Consider the following 19,180-nt stretch of genomic DNA (forward strand, 5'->3'; position numbering starts at 1 on the left):
AAATGAGATCTTAGGCTGTACTATAATAATGTCATGCTGCGATTATATATTTTCTTGGTTTACTTATATTTCATGCCGTGACAAGAAATAAATCATTTTTATCTACAATGTTGCAAGCCATCCACCGATCGAACAGACCATGATCGACGCTTTGTTCATGTGCGATGATCGACATGCAGTGATTTTTGTTTGCCCATAGTTTCCCTACCCCGCCATCACACATGCGTACACAAACCAACAGTAAATGCATATACTCATTATACTGCCATATATTTTTTTCCTGTCCAGGCCTAACAGTGAAAAGTCTTCACATATATAAAAATGCCTGATGTTTATGGGCCATTGTGACATTTATGTTGCTTTTATAATTAATGAGCTCAGGTGATATACAATTTTCCAGTCTACCATTGCTTTCAGTCAGTGAAGATTGGTTAAATGAGTCCCCCTATAGCAATTTCTATTGTTGCATATTGTTACACCCAAGGCCTCAACAAAACATGCATTACCAGTGCAATGTAACTAAATAGTATAAAGTTTCTCTATTTAAGTACTGTTTTATTATTTTACGATAACCCTTACAGTAGCAGGAAATTCATGTACCTCATTGTCTCCACCACACAGTGTATTTCTATACACAGACCTTGTCTCTGCCAACAGATTTTAAAGCAGTGACAGCTGCCCCACTTTCTTTAGTTGGGACTGTAAAGACCGTTTCTCCTGTCTCAATCTCTTTAAGAGTCATATCTAGTTTGTTCATGACCAGGTCCACGTCTTCATGACTGAAAGGCATTGGAGGCTTGAACTTAACTACATTGCAGTGAGGGCCATCTTGGCTTAGCAGAATATGTTTCTGTTTCATTCTGGGAACAAATGAAGACCTCATTACATTTTCTCAAGAAATACTAAATAATGGGAATGAAACGATGTATCTTTTTTCACACAAGGAAAACAGATTATGGAGTGCTATTAAATTACTATTAATGAGTAAGTTGATTACCATATCACTAAAGTCTGACTGCATGATGGAATTCACTTTTTTCCTTCATTGCTTGTCTTAAGGAAATATTAGTAATTTCTCCCTGCCTGTTCTTTTATTTCCAGTTAGATTTTATGGTTTACCACCGCTTTATTTACCTTGTAATAAAAGACGTTTTATCATAAACATTAAGAGTTTGACATCTGTTTCGAGTTACATGTAATAAAATATTGCACAAAAACTGAATAAATTCCCTAGTTTTATTATACTCTCAAAAGTTGCAGGAAGATGAAACATCATTATTTATTAATATTACTTTTTTGAAAGAAATTAAATTTTTAAAAAAAGAAACATGCCTGAAGATTAAGTAGGTTGCAGCTTCGTTATTTGGTTCTCTTGTTTGACGGTCTTTCACCAGCTCAATGCCCAGGAAAAGCCCTCTACCCCTGAATAATTATTGTAGAAATGTAAACAAAATAAATTAATTAATTAGGTACTAATTACAGGGAAAATGCCAGAACCGAAGGAAATCAAACAAAAAACATGACACTTTTATTCAAGAGTCTGGTGTGTACTTGCATCTGGGATAACTTGTTACATGTTATCAAGAGGTGTTACTCTGAGCTTGATATATTTATAGAGCCATGTCTCTTGTTTATAGTTTCCTTTTTGTGAAAACTGTGCAGATATGATTTACAGAGGACATAGACAACACTTCTTTCAAAGTGGGCTCCATTATCAACTACATGGGTTGTTAGATCAAGAGAACTGTTCACTTCCATCCTCAGGTCGCTTTATTTTAAAACTGAGCATTTTATTCATTAAAAGAAGAAAAAGAACATTTTATCACCTGACATCACCAATGGTAAGATGTTTTTCCATCAGTCGCAAAGCTTCAGCCTTGAGATACCCACCCACTTCAAGAGCATGTTCCATAAGGTGTTCATCTCTAATGACGTCCAATACAGAAAGTGCAATAGCACTTGAGACTGGGTTGCCTCCGAACTGATGACAAAATTACCCCAACCGGAAAAGCTTACATCATATATTAAGGGGGGGTACGTGTTTATAATTTCTATGTGAAGCTCAGAAATACAGCCAATTAAACGAAAAAGAATAAAAATTTAGTGCGCAAACATCACTAGCAACTGCTTTACTGACCGAAATCGGTGTAGCCTGTTATAGTTTATGCTGATGCTTTAAAGATATGTAGATTGACATCGTTAAATATATAACTACACGAAATATATGTTAAGCGGTTATTGGATTAATGTTGTCATCACGTTGAAAATTGTATTGATTGTATAATATCAACACAAAATTGACAAATTATAGAACCAGTAATAGTCTTGTAATCATAATGACAGAAATCCTCCTCCTACCGTATTAAAGTACTCGACCCCATTGGCCTGAAAACTTGCAGCAATATTAGGTGTTGTAACCACAGCTGCAACGGGATGTCCGTTACCCATCGGCTTGCCCATGGTTACAATGTCTGGGACCACACCTGAATTCCAAGACATATATCATTATAACATTCATCAAAGGGTATATAGGACTTGGAAAACGAAACAAGCACCACGCGCGCCTCTGAGATCATTACAGCAACTCAGCCGTGTTAAATAATGTAATGATAATAACAAATTTTTTTCTGTTCACTCACCATCGACTTGAAAGGACCACATATGTGTACCCACTCGCCCGAATCCCACCTGCACTTCATCGGCAATACACACACCCCCTGCTTTCTTTACTAACCTGAAAAACACACATTTGACACGCAATCTTGCATCGAACGCAATCAGGCTTCTCTGAACTCAGGGGTGACAGAAAGACTGCGAGGTTCCTTGGCGTGAATCACGTATACCTGTCGGAGAACCTGGTGATGTTCAAGGACTATTCATTCACAGGCAAACACTTTGTCAAGAAATAAACAGAGTTTTGCAATATTTTCAAAAAGCAATAATGCGCGGAGTGCGTTTTTAAATTGCAATCTGTCACAAATCTGCTTGAGAAATACGTTGTTTGAAGAAAAAGGTAGACTGTAGGAGCGTCAGGAGGTCACTGTGTCCAAAGCACAGCATAAGAAAGGGAGAGTCCAACCGTCTTGTGCCACCTTTACCTCTCTTGACAAATCACGCTATCCATATATCTGATTAACAGATGTTGGGTAGACATTGGTGGTGGTGGTGAGGTAGAGGGGGGTATGCTTCCAGTCACAGTTCCGACCAGGCTTCGAACCAACTACCAGCTCATCAATTATGACTACTCACCAGTAAAAGGGATAAGATTTTAACAAACTTAGATAAACAGTATACTTACTCGTAGACCCGGCCTAGATAGCCTGGGGGGTAAATGATCTGACCCCCACAGCTCTGCATGGATTCGGCAATGAAACAGCAGACTTTTTTGCCATTGCCCTGTATTTCCTTAATAATCTTGTCCACTTCTTCAGCGTATTTCTTGCCCATGTCTTCTCCTGGGAAGTCACAGTCACGAAACTTGCCTCCATAAATGTCAGGGCAAGGCGCCTTGGAGATGGGAGATACATTAGCATTGACAGACCAGTTTATAAAAGTTTGGAAGTAAAAAAAAAATTCACAACGCAATAAAGACATTTCGCAACATTAATGTGTTTTCCCTTGTCATGAAAATGAAAGTGGCGAATGTCAATATAAGTCGAAGTTTTCTCCCTTTTGATAATGTCATCAAAGAAAAAGATGGGGAAAAAGAAATGGAGAAAGGAGAGCGACAAGAAAAGCAGAAGAGAGTGGACAGACAGGATAAGTAAACGAGAGGCGACTGCATGGATTCTGCATGAAACTTAGTTTTGCAGGCTGGGTACCTGCTGTGTGCTATATTTTTAATCAATCTACCGTACCTGGGGCGACTATGTGGTCTTTTCCCGCTTTTACCTGCTGTGTGATGCGACTGTGTCGTTTTCCCCTGACATATTTACAGGGTTGTCCATGGGACATATTTTCTATCCCATCCCATCCCGTCCCATGGCAATTTATGCCTGTCCCATCCCGTCCCATCCCACGGGACGTTTCCCATGGGATTCCCATGGTATTAACAATCCTATGGACAACACTGAAAACCACTTTTCGGCTTTTGTTCTATAATTCCTGCTACTTCACATACAATAGATGATTCAGAGGAAAGATTTAAATCCTTGATGAATGAAATAACAGTAAATTTATTTTGCAATATCAAGTATCGACTACCATGGGAAATACAAATGTGTGCTGTCCCATCCCATCCCATCCCATGGGACGTTTCCCATGGGATTCCCATTCCTATGGACAACACTGCATATTTAACTGCGGTGTGAAACGACTGTGTGTATTCCACTGGATACCAGACGACTGAGTGCACGTGTTTGTATTAATATTTATCTTGGGCCGAGAAATAATATTTGTGTTTGGACAGCCTATAGGTAATTGTGCTTTGTGATAAGAACGTGCTAGTGATTCTGTGTATTGTGTGTGCACCACCACCAGAGTCCCTAGCAGATCGAATGTTAATGTTTATTTATGCGTGTAATGCGCTGTCTGCATTCAAATACAAGTTTTTTTCATTCTGCTTACCACGTGTACATAATCAGGCTGCTTGTGAACGTTATCAACCATTACGTCAAGCATATAACGACTGAGGTTGATCAAAGATATCACATGTCCAAAATATGACCTGCAAGTAAAGCAGTCCAAGCATTCTCTATTTTTAATTATCTTTAAATAAAATGAACCAAGGAACATTGATACGTGAATCTTTTGCACTGGATATTGCAAATCACGGTGATTTTCCATTTTATATCCAGGGAAAGCTTAAATGCCTTTTCTGGATCCCGTTTTAAATATGTGTGTGTATTCAAGTCAAATTTCTTTAACACACATAATCTATGGACGACTGAAGTCAGACTTGGTTGTTGGTTTGTTCAGTTTTTGTTTTTAAACTTACAAGAAGGCTGTTTCTGTTTCTATTAAAAACATTACGTGATGCCCTCTTGCCTTGTATGGCCCTCTTCATTATAGTTTCTGTGTGCCGGTCACCTGCAGCACATACCTGTCCAGAGTGAGAATCTCCGTGTTTTTGGTATGGTGCATTGCCAGACGTAGAGCGAGGTCATTTGCTTCAGACCTGTTGTATAAAACATAGAAAAAACTATTAAAACAAACAAACAAACAAACTTAAAATAGTAAACAAAAGCGACAAATATTAATTACGTCAAAATTATACACAGAGCAAGGAGTTTAAAAAAATCTCCCTGCGGCTGAGGTTCGTGATGTGTCTTAGGGATGGGTAGAGATCATTTATTTTTAGTACAGGAATATGTCAGCCAGATTCTGTGTGTCCGTGTTTATTTTATTTTTATTTATTTACTTTTTCTTTTTGTTGCGAGTTCACTTTCACACAGGTGGGTAGGTGTGGGGAATTGATGTTCTACGCCGAACCACCAACTAAGGCTGTATCACGGCAAGGCAGTCACCCCTGTAAAAAGATGCCACATGCAGAGAAAGAATAGCGTGCCCTAGACGAGAGCTGAACCCAGGACAGCCAGCCTTCACTGTATTGGTGACAAACGATATGATAACCGTTACTCCACCAGGCTGCTCACACTTCCACACCTACCCATAAAAAAGCATTGAGACTGAAACAAATACAGTTAAAGATTGTGTTACTCACCCTGAATTGGTAAAGTACACAACGGACAGGTCAGCTGGCATAGTGGCTGCAATTCTCTGTGCCAGTATCACCATGTTGTCGTGTAAAAAACGGGTATTGGTGTTCAGTTGTCGCATCTGTTCAGTCCCAGCTTCCACTACTCGTGGGTGACAGTGGCCCACTTCAACGGCACAAACGAGAGAGAACAAATCAGAGAAATTGTTGTATTATATTTTGTATTATATATTGTTATACAAATGGCATGGCTGTTATATATATAAAATGTGTTCTTATATGCACACTTATAGGATAACAAGTAGTTGCACAGGCTTACGAGAAGTCTGTGAGTAGTTGTCTTGAAAGAGAAAATGAGTTCTTTTGCTGCTGGAGAAGAGAGATAATTTGAAAACCTCTGATGGTTGCTATTTTCAGCTGCTGGTGGGTTCAGATGACAACGGCGACAGTTTCTCAGATTGGACGCACGCATAAAGAGACACACAAAAAAGCGCTGATTCTTGCCAGAGCTCCTTCTTACCTTGGCAGACATTGTTGATGCAGTCTAAATACTTATCACCCATTTCGTCGTACATATACTGTCCGCAAGCACGCACGATCTTTATAGGATCTGATTCAAAAAACAGCGGGCATGACTCTCTGCAGAAAAGGGAAAGGTAAGATAGAGTTTTTATGTCAATGTAGACGTTGTGACAAAAGAATGAGTTGTTTTACAAGCAATTTTTCTATCTGCAAGTGTGGGTGCATGGATGCTGGAGTAGACAAATGAGCATTCAGATCTTGCATCGTGGAGTACCGCGCTGAACCTAAATTACAACCCTGAAACCAAAATCCAGCTCTAAAGTTGTTTTCATTCTCTTTTATCTACTCTAGTACAAACCAGCCTGATAATGTCAGAAAAGAACAGCTGGTGAAATTCCTTTGTTCAGATGCTGACATACTTGAAGGTAGAGAGCTCACAAACCTTTTTTTTTTTCGCACGTCGCACTTGTTTCTGTAATGTCATGTCCTCAACTCTCTCCCACTGTTTGTTTGTTATATGCACGCACTTGAACCTGCTTGGTTCGAACCAGTAAAGGTCAGTGTGTAATAAATATACTTACCCGATGTGCTGCTTCCTTAGTTCTAATATACGAGATTTCGGTAAAACATTCATGGCCGAGCTAGTGTTCTCCTGTATTGTCGTCTGCGTTCTGCTTTTGTGGGAACGGCGACTGCCACATGCCTTGTGATTTGCCCCAGTGATAAATCTCGTGTCTGCGATCTTTTTCCTTCGTTGTCATTGGCTGTGACAGTCCAGTTCCAGGGGAAATTGGTGTTTTATGCTGATACCAGCCAAAAAAAAAAAAAAAAAAGTAAATCACGGCAAAGCTGCCGACCCCGTGAACAGGTGCCACATGCAGAGATATTCTAATTTAACGCCAAAAATCATGAAGACAGAGATGAACGAGTTTGTTGAAAGTAATTACTGCTTTCATAAACTGAAAATGTCATTTCAGTTCCCGGATGAACAGAATTCTGTAGAAGCTAGGCCGATTGCTCATGTCCTCAGCTTTTGACTGCGATGTCGTGATTCTTGTGTTATCTTACACAATGCACAATATAAAAGTTGTATTTCAGTGCATTCCTGAGCTAGCGGCATATGTTGTTTTATAAACTAGAAGATAGATCGACATTAAGGCCGTGCAGACTTCTTGAGTAGTTTGTGCTGAAGATAATGTACGTACTGTACGTACAAAATGTGTTGAAGTGGAACAGTCTTACCTTAATCTTTCTTAAGAACATATACTTTTATGATAATCCAACCAGACTAGATTTAGACAGAGATTCTTTAAGTCCAAAGTGAAAATAATATCCAGAACTATTTTCTACAATTCTAATGTTTAACTTTTGGGGGGTTTTCAACAGTGTTCTGGGATCCTTGGGGAGAGATGGATGGTAATTATGTAGAATACAAAGTAAACGAGACAAAGCACTATGTGTAATGTTACATTGGCTTGCCCAGAGATAAAATCGTTTTGTCGCTGTCTGATCGATTCACTTTGATCTTCCTGATGTAAATAATCAAGAAAAGACTTCCATTCCATTTCATCTGTTTCATTTTTATCCTGATCTATATTTTGCGAAGCTGAAACCGATGGCGTATGTATGCTAACATCTGATGAAATATCGCAAGATAAATTGTAATTGCAATTTATTTGAGGCAGGGCTTCTGCTTACGCAAAAAATTGCGTACAGTACGCATTAAAAGCTCGGAGGACCCCTTCAATTTTCGTCAGTGGGGTCCCCTCCAAAGTGGGGCGAAGAACAGGGACCCCTAAAAAATCTGAAGAAGGGGTCCCTGGGACCCCAAAGAATTTAGCCTTAGCAGAAGCCCTGATTTGAGGTAATTCTGACAGCTCCGAATTCTCTGCATCATTACTTACGACTAAAGAATTATCAAATTGCAAGGGTTCGGGACTGCTGTGCTCGACTAGTTTCTACTTCTTTTTGGAAAACTTCTGCATTTATTGCTTTCATGTATTTCTTAACTTAATTGTGCTCTAATCCTCCTCCTCTGAGCTTGATATTTTGCACTTAATTTGGATATGGTTGGCATTAATAAATAAATGTAGTAGGGTGACCTACCAACCGGTTCTCTCTCTAACGCTCCTTCTTTTCTTGATCGTTATATCCCAGGTCTCTTCTTCTTGCATCATTTTATGACGCAACCGAGACGCATCAGAATTTCGTCAGAATTAGAAGTCATCAGAATTATAATATAAAAACCTGCCGATTTCATATCTTAAAAAGATAGGATAAATAAATGAAACCGTCGATGACATGATACTTCTTCCCATTAACTGATAGGCTGATTTGAGACTCATACGGCAAGTAGGAATATAGAAAACTACATTGTGAACCCAGTGTTCACATTACAAACACACCAGTAAGGGGGGAGTTTTTTATTTACTTGTACCGGAAGTCAGTAGCGATTTGAGTAACCTTCCCCTGTCACGTGCGTGGGATCAAAGGTTATAGGTTGCTAACGTCGTTTCTTTCATATCCTCTTTAAAGAATAGCTAAGAAATATACAAAATAATGGATCGATGGCGAGGACGCGTCGCTCTGGTGACCGGAGCATCGGCAGGCATTGGAGCATCAATTGCAAGAGCTTTGGCAGAACATGGCATGAAAGTTGTTGGCTGCTCTCGTAACACTGCGAACATAGAGGTACGTACGCTGTCATGTTAATGTTATTAGAGCATGTGTCAGTCACATGTACTCAGATCGAGTGTTGCTAAATTATTATTAATATTGTAGGCGTCTTAAGTTAAGGAGGGTTCAAGAGTGACATGCCAGAACTGGTACAGCTCAAATTATACGCACAACTACTCGAAATAATACAGTTCACGGCTTGAATGTACGGGGGTGTGGCTGCAGTTTTAATGCATAAGTTGTGAAAGTTTTTATATTCATAATATATAGACATATAGAGAAAGATATTAATTATGTATGGGTGGGGATGATAATTAATGTTGCTGTTTTTCAGAAACTGAGGGAGGAAATCAACAGCAAAACAGGTGGTGGATTTGTAACTGCTATACCTTGTGATGTATCCAAAGAAGAAGAAGTTTTGGCAATGTTTGAGAAAATCCGAGCAGACCCAAATCTAGGGCGTGTAGATGTATGCATCAACAATGCAGGACTGGCACATGATGCACCCATTCTGACAGGTGACACGGGTATTAAAGAATGGCGACATATGTTTGAAGTAAGTCAGTCTAAATATTTACTATCTTAAGATTTTTTCCCTTGCACAAATGTTAACAGTTATCTTAAATTTAATGAATTTCAAGTTCTTTAATTGTTATAAGATATATGAAATAATCAGTGTCTTCCATAATTACCAAATTTGTATCTACTTTTTCTAATTTAATTGCCTATCTAAATGTAGTTTTTCCTGTTCAGGTAAATGTTTTTGGTTTGTTGATGTGCACAAAAGAGTCCTTTAAACTCATGAGAGAGAATAACATTGATGATGGGCACATTATTTTGATCAACAGGTAAATATTCTTTTACATTCTTCCCTACAAAAATATAGTACTATATAATAAAAATTTATTATGCTATACATTACGAATGTATGTTTATAATAAAAACATACAATGTGGGCCATACAATTGTTTTCTGCATGTATGAGCTTGGTCTTATGTTCCATGTTAGAATTTTGGAGCAATTGATTTCTTCCCCCCCCCCCACTCCCCTCAGCATTTCCCAATGTCATAAAGCAGAGTCTTGATCTCACCGCTGCACAACAGGACAGGGATTGTAAAGGTTGTACTGTTTGTGCTCATTAGCAGCCTTATGGTATTGCTGCACCAAATACTATTTAGCTTGGTCATTGTTGCTGTCACTGATAAAATCCTGATAGGGACATGCATGCAGATTCTCTGTTTTGAAAGGGTGATTCCATGAAACAGGTTCACTTAAAACCCTAACACAATAACTTTGACAGATAGATCAAGGTCTCCAATTTTACAGGTTGTGTGTGTGGTTTTATTTTTACAATGCAGCATGAGTGGAATACGGCAAGTTAAAAACAAAGGAGGCCATTGCTATGGAGCTACAAAGTTTGCAGTCACTGCTCTCCGAGAAGGAATTCGTAATGAACTCAGAGAACTGAAATCTGGAATCAGAATTTCTGTATGTATGAAGCATATAAATGCATTATTTCTTCCTATCTCTTCTTTCTCTCTCTCTCTCTCTCTCTCTCTCACACACACACATATACATAAAGATATACATACATTCAAGATATAACAGCAGTTCTAATGTGATATATATATTACTTTTTTAATATTGACTGTAACATAAAGTAGCAACACAGAGAAAGGTAGAATATCCTTGCAATTTTTTTTTTTTCTGTGCAATGCATCAAATATGGTTTTCTATGGTTTGTTGTACCTGTCTGATGAAAAATCTTATGATTTCAGTACTAAAATACATGACACATGTATATGTATACATATTACATGAATAGATAACTGTACCTGAAATGACTTGCAGTCAGACATCTGCACAGTGGAACAGAGTTTCATAGCAGTCACGATTTTATAATATCGTGCAAAAATGGAACTGTCCAGCTATCGATATTAAGGGTTAATATGATCTATCCTTTTGTGAAACCTTTAAATTGTTTTTCTTATTTAACGGGAATTTGCATATTTTGTTAAACAGCAAATTTGTCCAGGGCTTGTAGAAACAGAATTTGCTTCACGCCACTATGACAAAGCACATGCTGAGAATGTTTATTCTGAAATAAAGGTAAGTCTTCAAATGTTTTGTATCCCAAAGAAAATATTGCACCACATATATTGGATATAAAATACCTATAAAGCATGTGCTGGGCTGAACAATTTACACTTTCTACTGCAGTGTCTTCAGCCTGATGACATCAAAGATGCTGTTCTGTATGTCTTAAGTGCCCCTCGGCATGTTGAGGTAAGACTGAGTAAAAAAAAAACACACACACACACACAAACACACAGAGTAGTAATAACTTTCTTGCTGCTAAAGATATGGATTGTGTTTAAGTATGATCATGTACTTAAATACAGACACTAGAATGAACTACTCCAGGGGAAATTGCATTAACGTTATCAGTTGCAGTAAGGCAGATAACAGCTATATATAGACTCACTTTATTTCCACAGGTAAATGATGTGATGATGCGACCAACCCAACAAGTGTTCTAGGACAGCTCTGTTTAGTTGTGAGCACCTGTTGGCTACCTGCTACACAATGACCACAAGTACTATCCCAGTTCCTACTGCAATTATCAGTTTAACATTTTTTCCTTCATGTTGCATTTAACAAGGATTGGTGCTTAGCAGAACATAATATTTATGTGACCCATGTACTTTGTGCTTGATTGTACAATGTACAGCACATGCCAACGACACTTTAATGGTGGCTGGCTGGAGCTGTGTGATTGTGGGGCTTGTATGCTAAAAGGATTCAAGTGACATTTTTTACTTATTATTTACAAAAGATTTGTGATTTATTTCACTGTGCTGAAAGTGAAGTGATTTTTTTTCTTTACAAATTGGATATCTTTTGGTCACAGATGCTTTGATAACTGAGCTGTTATGCTGGTAACAGTTCATATGCTTACATTAACTTCAAACATTGAAATTTCTGTCGTGTCATGTGTGGAGAAAACTGCTATTTTAAAAATAAAGGATTGACCCTTTGGTAGTATTAAGCTATCATTTTTTTGCATTTTTTGAAACTTTTCCAAAAGAGACATATCTTAACGGCATTCCTGATTTGAAACTCCTAAATATGCAATGTAAAGGTGAATGTATTTTTCTCAGCTGTTTTTGTGAATACGTTTTGTCACTAGAAATATAAATAAAAATATTTGATTAAAATTGAAATAAAGTGTTTGCTAGTCAAGCAAGTTCAAAGAAAAAATATTTAGTGTATATTTACATATTCTAAATTTTATGTGTGCAACAAACCAAGTAAACTTATATATGAAAAAGGTAATCGTTTGATTATTGAAGTCTGTGCCAAGTTTTTTTCCCCTTTCGAAACAAAACATGGTTTTGCATATCTAGGGGAAAAAAATAGATTGTATATATAAATATATTCACTGATATTTATCTTTAGAATTAAATAAAATCTGAGTATACAATTGTGGTAGGAAAGGATTGAGTCTTTCGCAGTTTTATCAAATACACTATTGATTTTCCTTGGGTTTTTTTTCCCACATGTTAAGAGCGAAAGGTGCCTTGAGTAGTATGAGTGACAAGGAAATTACTGTAAAAAATAATTGTCTGAAATAGAATTTCGGACAATAATTACACAATCATTCTCACAAAAAATGTTTTATTTTTCATGCTACTTTTTCTCTTATATTCTCTTGCTGCGCTTAAAGTGGCCCATGGAGTACAAATTTCAAGAGAATCTTTTAGCTAGATATAGGTCTGGCTCAAGTATTAGGAGAACGATCGAGGTACGTATGCTTGTCTGGGCGCAATTACTGAGGGGACTGCATAGATGGCCTGCGTTTTAAATATTTTTTTAATTGTTTTTTTTTTTTCCAAAAGACGAATGGTCATTCTGGCCACTCATGTGAACATTTATCTGCTACCCGTTTATCTACAAATACTAAAATAATGACACATTTAGGCTAAGTTATCGTTTCTTAAATAAAAATGTAAGTGTTTCTACATAATATACCAGGTAGGATTGTCACGGTTCGATCACGAACTTATAAATACACGTCCATGGTTCGATCGTAAATACGCATCCTAAGCTATAAAATGAATCCCAAAGTGGTTCTAATCTTCATCGTCAAATACATATCACCTACAAAATCTTTGTCCTTGCTCAGATATCTACAGTCCCTGCAGTGATCTGGAGCCTGCATAGAATTGAGGTTCTCAAAAGAATAAAACTTACTTGAGGTCAACAATATCGGAAAAAAATGGCCGGGCTGGACACCATAATCATTTTGACTGGGCAACTTCGCTATAGCATATACATCAGAAAAGAAACTAATAACAAGGCAAGGCAAAAAACAAAGATATATTCTAAGCTACAATTTGATGACCAGAAGATATAAATTAATTATTGAATGTGCTTTTCGCCTGTAGGATTCAGTATCACTCAATGCTGCATCAAATATATTAAAAGCGAGAGTGCACGTGAACATGATAGTAGTATTGCGACTATGTTTCCGAATACTTTTATTGTATCTACAGAAAGTAAATTAGAATTTTCCCTCACGTCATTTGCTTTCAATTTGCAGTTCCAGCGCTGACCTGTCCATGACAACCATCACATTCGTGTTTATCAGTGTCTATACACACTATAGTAACTATTAACAACCACATTTTTCCAGAGAGATAATGGTTTACATCACAGGAAGTTTGAACTAATTTACGAATAATAAAACTTTGACACAACAACCGTTGGCGGACTTGAGCTAAGAGTGTGGTGTAGGCGGAGATTTTTCAACATTCTCGCGACTTTTACAGTTCTGGGATAAAGTACACACCTCGTAAGAAGCCCCTCCCCCAAATTCTAAAAATGGGTAACCTCCCCGCCTAGAAATCGGCAAAATGCTTGACAGCTATAACGGTATTTTTATTATCTTTTTATAACACCATGTGGATCATACATATTTATTGATTCAAAAGTAAAATTTTCTGAACGAGTTATTTTTTAAATTGAGGACACGTGTGGGCTTGAGAAAGATAATTGTCGACTTGCTATAGTACTTTCTTTTACAGTACTTATATTAATGTTAACATCTGAGTGTCCATCGATCTGGACTTTTAAAGTAAAAAAAAAAACAACCCAGGGGTATTGTTGTGCCATCAGTTAATATTCTTAAAATCATAAGACACTGAAATTGTATTGTGGTTGGTTGTAAACATTTAAAAAAAAGTGCAGTCTGGTCAATGGGAGAAAATTGTGGTACCTGAATGCCTACTAGTGATTTGTTTCCAGTGCTTAGTATATATGTATATATATATATGCTATAAGTATATATGCTTAGAATATTTCATTCACACTAGCAAAGGAATTGAAGTTCACTTCAATCTGCTTCTTAAACTAATATATACAGTTTCTTTGTGCGAGACACTTTCATACAGTTCGTCTAACAGTATCTGCCTTGTTTTGAAAAGCGAAGACACTATATTATTTAAACATCAGTGAGGGGTTTAATTTATTACTGGGAGAATAGTGTCATTAATAGTTTAAGTAGAATTTTTTTTTAAATGTAACAGCTGTGCTTGCATTTCCCTAAGATATTTACATTTTTAATTTAAGGTAACAATTCTATTGCTCAGTAGATGCTATTGAAGTAAATAATCATGCCTCTGAAATCCTATTATCATTTTCATGACCAACAAACACATTTTTTCAATTTTATTCAAATATTTTTATTTATATTTTTAGTGACAGAACATAATCACAAAAATAGCTGAGAAAAATACATTCACTTTTACATTGCATTTTTAGGAGTTTCAAATCAGGAATGCCTTTAAGATATGTCTCTTTTGGAAAAGTTTCAAGAAATGCAAAAAAATGATAGCTCAATACTACCAAGGGTCAATCCTTTATTTTTAAAAATAGCAGTTTTCTTCACACATGTCACGACAGAAATTTCAATGTTTGAAGTTAATGTAAGCATATGAACTGTTACCAGCATAACAGCTCAGTTGTCAAAGCATCTGTGACCAAAAGATATCCAATTTGTATAGAAAAAAAATCATTTCACTTTCAGCACAGTGAAATAAATCACAAATCTTTTGTAAATAATAAATAAGTAAAAAATGTTGCTTGAATTCGTGTGAGATACAAGCCCCACAATCACACAGCACAAGCCAGCCACCATTCAAGTGTCATTGGCATGTGCTGTACATTGTACAATCAAGCACAAAGTACATGGGTCACATAAATATTATGTTCTGCTAAGCACCAATCCTTGTTAAATGCAACATGAAGAAAAAACGTTAAACTGATAATTGCAGGAGGAACTGGGATAGTACTTGTGGTCATTGTGTAGCAGGCAGCCAACAGGTGCTCACAACTAAACAGAGTTGCCCTAGTACACTTGTTGGGTTGGTCGCATCATCACATCATTTATCTGAGGAAATAAAGTGAGTCTATATATAGCTGCTATCTGCCTTACTGCAACTGATAGCGTCAATGCACTTAAACACAATCCATATCTTTAGCAGCAAGAAAGTTATTACTACTCTGTGTGTTTGTGTGTGTGTTTTTTGTCTTACTCAGTCTTACCTCAACATGCAGAGGAGCACTTAAAACGTACAGAACAGCATCTTTGATGTCATCAGGCTGAAGACACTGCAGTAGAAAGTGTAAATTGTTCAGCCCAGCACATACTTTATAGGCATTTTATATCCAATATATGTGGTGCAATATTTTCTTTGGAATACAAAGCATTAGAAGACTTACCTTTATTGAAGAATAAACATTCTCGGCATGTGCTTTGTCATAGTGATGTGCAGCAAATTCTGTTTCTACAATCCCAGGACAAATTTGCTGGTTAACAAAATATGCAAATTCATGTTAGATTAGAAAAACAATTTGAAGGTTTTACACACGGATAAATCATATTAATTCTTAAGATCAATAGCTGGACAGTTTCATTTTTGCACTGAACTATATATTTGAGACTACTATATGAAACTCACTGTGTTCACTGTGCAGATGTCTGACTGCAAGTCATTTCAGGTATGGCTATGTATTCATGTAATATATATACATATACATGTGTCATGTATTTTAGTGCTGAAATCATAAGATTTTTCATTAAAGACAGGTACAACTAACCATAGAAAACCATATTTGATGAATTGCCCAGAAAAACAAAAATTACAAGGATATTCTCCCTTTCTCTGTGTTGCTACTTTATGTTACAGTCAACATTAAAAAAGTAATATATATATATCACATTAGAACTGCTGTTATCTTGAATGTATGTATATCTTTATGTATGTGTGTGTGTGAGAGAGAGAGACAAAAGAAAAAGGAAGAAATAATGTATTTAAATGCTTCGTACATACAGAAATTCTGATTCCAGAATTCAGTTCTCTGAGTTCATTACGAATTCCTTCTCGGAGAGCAGTGACTGCAAATTTTGTAGCATTATAGCAGTGGCCTCCTTTGTCTTTAACTTGCCGTATTCCACTCATACTGCATTGCAAAAAAAAAAAAAAAGCATATATATACTAACAAACTGTAGAATTGGAGACCTTGATCTATCTGTCAAAGTTATTGTGTTAGGGTTTTAAGTGAACCTGATGTTTCATGGAATCATCCTTTCAAAACAGAGAATCTGCATGCATGTCCTTATCAGGATTTTATCAATGACAGCAACAATGACCAAGCTAAATAGTATTTGGTGCAGCAATACCATAAGGCTGCTAATGAGCACAAACAGTACAACCTTTACAATCCCTGTCCTGTTGTGCAGCGGTGAGATCAAGACTGTGTTTTATGACATTGGGAAATGGGGGGTGGGGGGAGGAAGAAATCAATTGCTCCAAAATTCCAACATGGAACATAAGACCAAGCTCATACATGCAGAAAACAGTTGTACGGCCCACATTACACGTTCATATTATAACATACATTCGTAATGTATAGTATAATAAATTCTTATTATATAGTACTATATTTTTGCAGGGAAAAATGTAAAAGAATATTTACCTGTTGATCAAAATAATGTGCCCATCATCAATGTTATTCTCTCTCATGAGTTTAAAGGACTCTTTTGTGCACATCAACAAGCCAAGAACATTTACCTGAACAGGAAAAACTACTTTTATCTGATAACTATTAAAGAACTTGAAATTCATTAAATTTAAGATATACACTGTTAACATTTGTGCAAGGGAAAAAATCTTAAGATAGTAAATATTTAGGTTGACTTACTTCAAACATATGCCGCCATTCTTTAACACCCGTGTCACCAGTCAGAATGGGTGCATTATGTGCCAGTCCTGCATTGTTGATGCATACATCTACACGCCCTAGATTTGGGATTTTCTCAAACATTGCCAAAACTTCTTCTTCTTTGGATACATCACAAGGTATAACAGTTACAGATCCACCACCTGTTTTGTTGTTGATTTCCTCCCTCAGTTTCTGAAAAACAGCCATATTAATTATCATCCCCACCCATACACAATTAAAATCTTTCTCTTTATATGTCTATATATTTATACGTATATGAAACTTTCACAACTTATGCGTTAAAACTGCACCCACATCCCCGTACATTAAAGCCGTGAACTGTATTATTTCGAGTAGTTAATTGTGCGCATAATTTGATCTATACCAGTTCTGGCATGGCACTCTTTAACCCTTTAACTTGAGGGGCCTACAATATTAATAATAATTTAGCAACACTCGATCTGAGTACATATGTGACTGACACATGCTCTAATAACATTAACATGACAGCGTACGTACCTCTATGTTCGCAGTGTTAGGAGAACAGCCAACAACTTTCATGCCATGTTCTGCCAAAGCTCTTGCAATTGATGCTCCAATGCCTGCCGATGCTCCGGTCACCAGAGCGACGCGTCCTCGCCATCGATCCATTATTTTGTATGTTTCTTAGCTATTCTTTAAAGAGGATGAAACAAACGACTTCAGCAACCTATATAACCTTTGATCCCATGCACATGAGAAGGGTTACTCAAGTCGCTACCGACTTCCGGTACAGGTAAAAAAAAAAGAAACTCGATCTCCTCTTACTGGTGTGTTCGTAATGTAAATACAGTCAAATCTCCCTACTATGCCACCTACCGGGACCGAGCAAAAGTGGCATAGTAGCGAGAGTGGCATAGTAGAGAGGGTTCGTAAAAACGGCTTTATTTGTTCAAGTTACCAGTCAGTCCAAAGCAGGGGTGGGCAATTAATTTTCCCAAGGGGCCGCATGAGAAATTGGGATGGTTTTAGAGGGCCGGACTAATATAGTTAACTCAGTTTTACCTAATACTGTATGTATAGTATATATACTGGCGGGCGGGCCGGTCAGAGACAGGAGGCCTTTGCCCAGGTCTGGCCCAAAGCTGTCAAGAATCGTCGGCTTCGCTCAATGTCTCCTCTCATTCTCCCCCTCACCTCTTCATCCTCCACCCCTCCCAACCACATCCGCGCACCTGCATCCTGTCGCTAGTCGACCCCCTCACACCTTCCCTCTGTCACGTGACTGTCACCCGGCCAGCGACACCCCCCCCCCACATTGCCAGCCTCCACCCTCCCTGTGTGCGTGCTATGTTCCATCCACCTAACTGCGATGTCCCACACTACCATACAGTATAGTAATCGAGCACTGCACGGAATTTCACAACTTGTGTCTTTTAACAGTCACACAATAGTGGCATAGTAGCGAGAGTAGGGGTGGCATAATAAATTTTTTTTTACATTGAATTTATAGTCGGGACCGAGCAAAAGTGGCATAATACCGAGAGTGGCATAGTAGCGGGGTGGCATAGTAGGGAGATTTGACTGTACTGGGATCACAATGTAGTTTTCTATATTCCTACTTGGCGTATGAGTCTCAGATCAGCCGATCAGTTAATGTGAGGAAGTATGTTGTCGACGGTTTCATTTATTTATCATTTTATCCTATTTTTTAAGATATGATGCCATATAGCAGTGGTTCTCAACCTTTTACTTGTGGCGCCCCCCCCCCCCCCCGAGGCCCTGACGAACAAGGGCAAAAGGCGAGAGGAGGGAGATTGGACTATTGGAGGCTTAATTGTTGAGAGGGGGATTGTGTTTTGAGTTTTGGAAGTGAGAAGTCACTGCATATCGAGACAGTGTACTTGAATAGGGAGGAGAGATTTGGAGTTTGAGCCCCCTCACCACTCGGTTACACAATGTAAACTAATTTCACTAATACTGGTATAAGAAACTTTTACCGCTGCCGTATAGTCTTCAAAGTAGTGTATACATATACAGTGGTACCTCGACATACGAGTT

General features: G+C 37.6%; 3 protein-coding genes across 3 annotated transcripts; 1 reads left to right on the forward strand and 2 right to left on the reverse strand.

The window, feature by feature from the left end:
• Positions 1 to 251: 251 nt before the first annotated feature.
• Positions 252 to 8,396, reverse strand: LOC112561781 (ethanolamine-phosphate phospho-lyase-like). The gene is made up of 12 exons (XM_025234502.1): positions 8,285 to 8,396; positions 6,760 to 6,981; positions 6,177 to 6,295; positions 5,663 to 5,822; positions 5,042 to 5,116; positions 4,567 to 4,666; positions 3,299 to 3,507; positions 2,640 to 2,734; positions 2,359 to 2,483; positions 1,827 to 1,981; positions 1,333 to 1,422; positions 252 to 860 (listed from the first exon to the last, which is right to left on the reverse strand). The coding sequence occupies exons 2-12, from the start codon at positions 6,810 to 6,812 to the stop codon at positions 629 to 631; spliced, it is 1,413 nt and encodes a 470-aa protein (XP_025090287.1). The 5' UTR covers positions 6,813 to 6,981; positions 8,285 to 8,396; the 3' UTR covers positions 252 to 628.
• Positions 8,397 to 8,533: 137 nt separating this feature from the next.
• LOC112561798 (dehydrogenase/reductase SDR family member 11-like) lies at positions 8,534 to 12,395 on the forward strand. Its single transcript, XM_025234535.1, has 7 exons — positions 8,534 to 8,869; positions 9,189 to 9,410; positions 9,608 to 9,702; positions 10,213 to 10,342; positions 10,877 to 10,963; positions 11,075 to 11,140; positions 11,353 to 12,395. Exons 1-7 carry the CDS (start codon positions 8,738 to 8,740, stop codon positions 11,392 to 11,394), a joined length of 774 nt encoding a protein of 257 aa, XP_025090320.1. The 5' UTR covers positions 8,534 to 8,737; the 3' UTR covers positions 11,395 to 12,395.
• Positions 12,396 to 14,573: 2,178 nt separating this feature from the next.
• LOC112575325 (dehydrogenase/reductase SDR family member 11-like) lies at positions 14,574 to 17,967 on the reverse strand. The gene is made up of 7 exons (XM_025257097.1): positions 17,660 to 17,967; positions 17,120 to 17,332; positions 16,895 to 16,989; positions 16,249 to 16,378; positions 15,638 to 15,724; positions 15,461 to 15,526; positions 14,574 to 15,305 (listed from the first exon to the last, which is right to left on the reverse strand). Exons 1-7 carry the CDS (start codon positions 17,789 to 17,791, stop codon positions 15,264 to 15,266), a joined length of 765 nt encoding a protein of 254 aa, XP_025112882.1. The 5' UTR covers positions 17,792 to 17,967; the 3' UTR covers positions 14,574 to 15,263.
• Positions 17,968 to 19,180: the final 1,213 nt, after the last annotated feature.

The sequence above is a fragment of the Pomacea canaliculata genome, linkage group LG1 (genome assembly GCF_003073045.1).
Source record: "Pomacea canaliculata isolate SZHN2017 linkage group LG1, ASM307304v1, whole genome shotgun sequence".
Lineage (NCBI taxonomy): Eukaryota > Metazoa > Mollusca > Gastropoda > Architaenioglossa > Ampullariidae > Pomacea > Pomacea canaliculata.

Coding starts and splice junctions, on each gene's coding strand:
- LOC112575325 (XM_025257097.1), bottom strand. CDS start 17,791: ATGGATCGATGGCGAGGACGCGTCGCTCTGGTGACCGGAGCATCGGCA. Junction 16,990..17,119: donor AATGGCGGCATATGTTTGAA/GTAAGTCAACCT, acceptor TTTCCTGTTCAG/GTAAATGTTCTTGGCTTGTT. Junction 15,306..15,460: donor GTGCTCCTCTGCATGTTGAG/GTAAGACTGAGT, acceptor TTATTTCCTCAG/ATAAATGATGTGATGATGCG.
- LOC112561781 (XM_025234502.1), bottom strand. CDS start 6,812: ATGAATGTTTTACCGAAATCTCGTATATTAGAACTAAGGAAGCAGCAC. Junction 5,823..6,176: donor CATCAACAATGTCTGCCAAG/GTAAGAAGGAGC, acceptor GTGCCGTTGAAG/TGGGCCACTGTCACCCACGA. Junction 861..1,332: donor GCAACCTACTTAATCTTCAG/GCATGTTTCTTT, acceptor ATTTGTTCCCAG/AATGAAACAGAAACATATTC.
- LOC112561798 (XM_025234535.1), top strand. CDS start 8,738: ATGGATCGATGGCGAGGACGCGTCGCTCTGGTGACCGGAGCATCGGCA. Junction 9,411..9,607: donor AATGGCGACATATGTTTGAA/GTAAGTCAGTCT, acceptor TTTCCTGTTCAG/GTAAATGTTTTTGGTTTGTT. Junction 10,964..11,074: donor ATGTTTATTCTGAAATAAAG/GTAAGTCTTCAA, acceptor TTTCTACTGCAG/TGTCTTCAGCCTGATGACAT.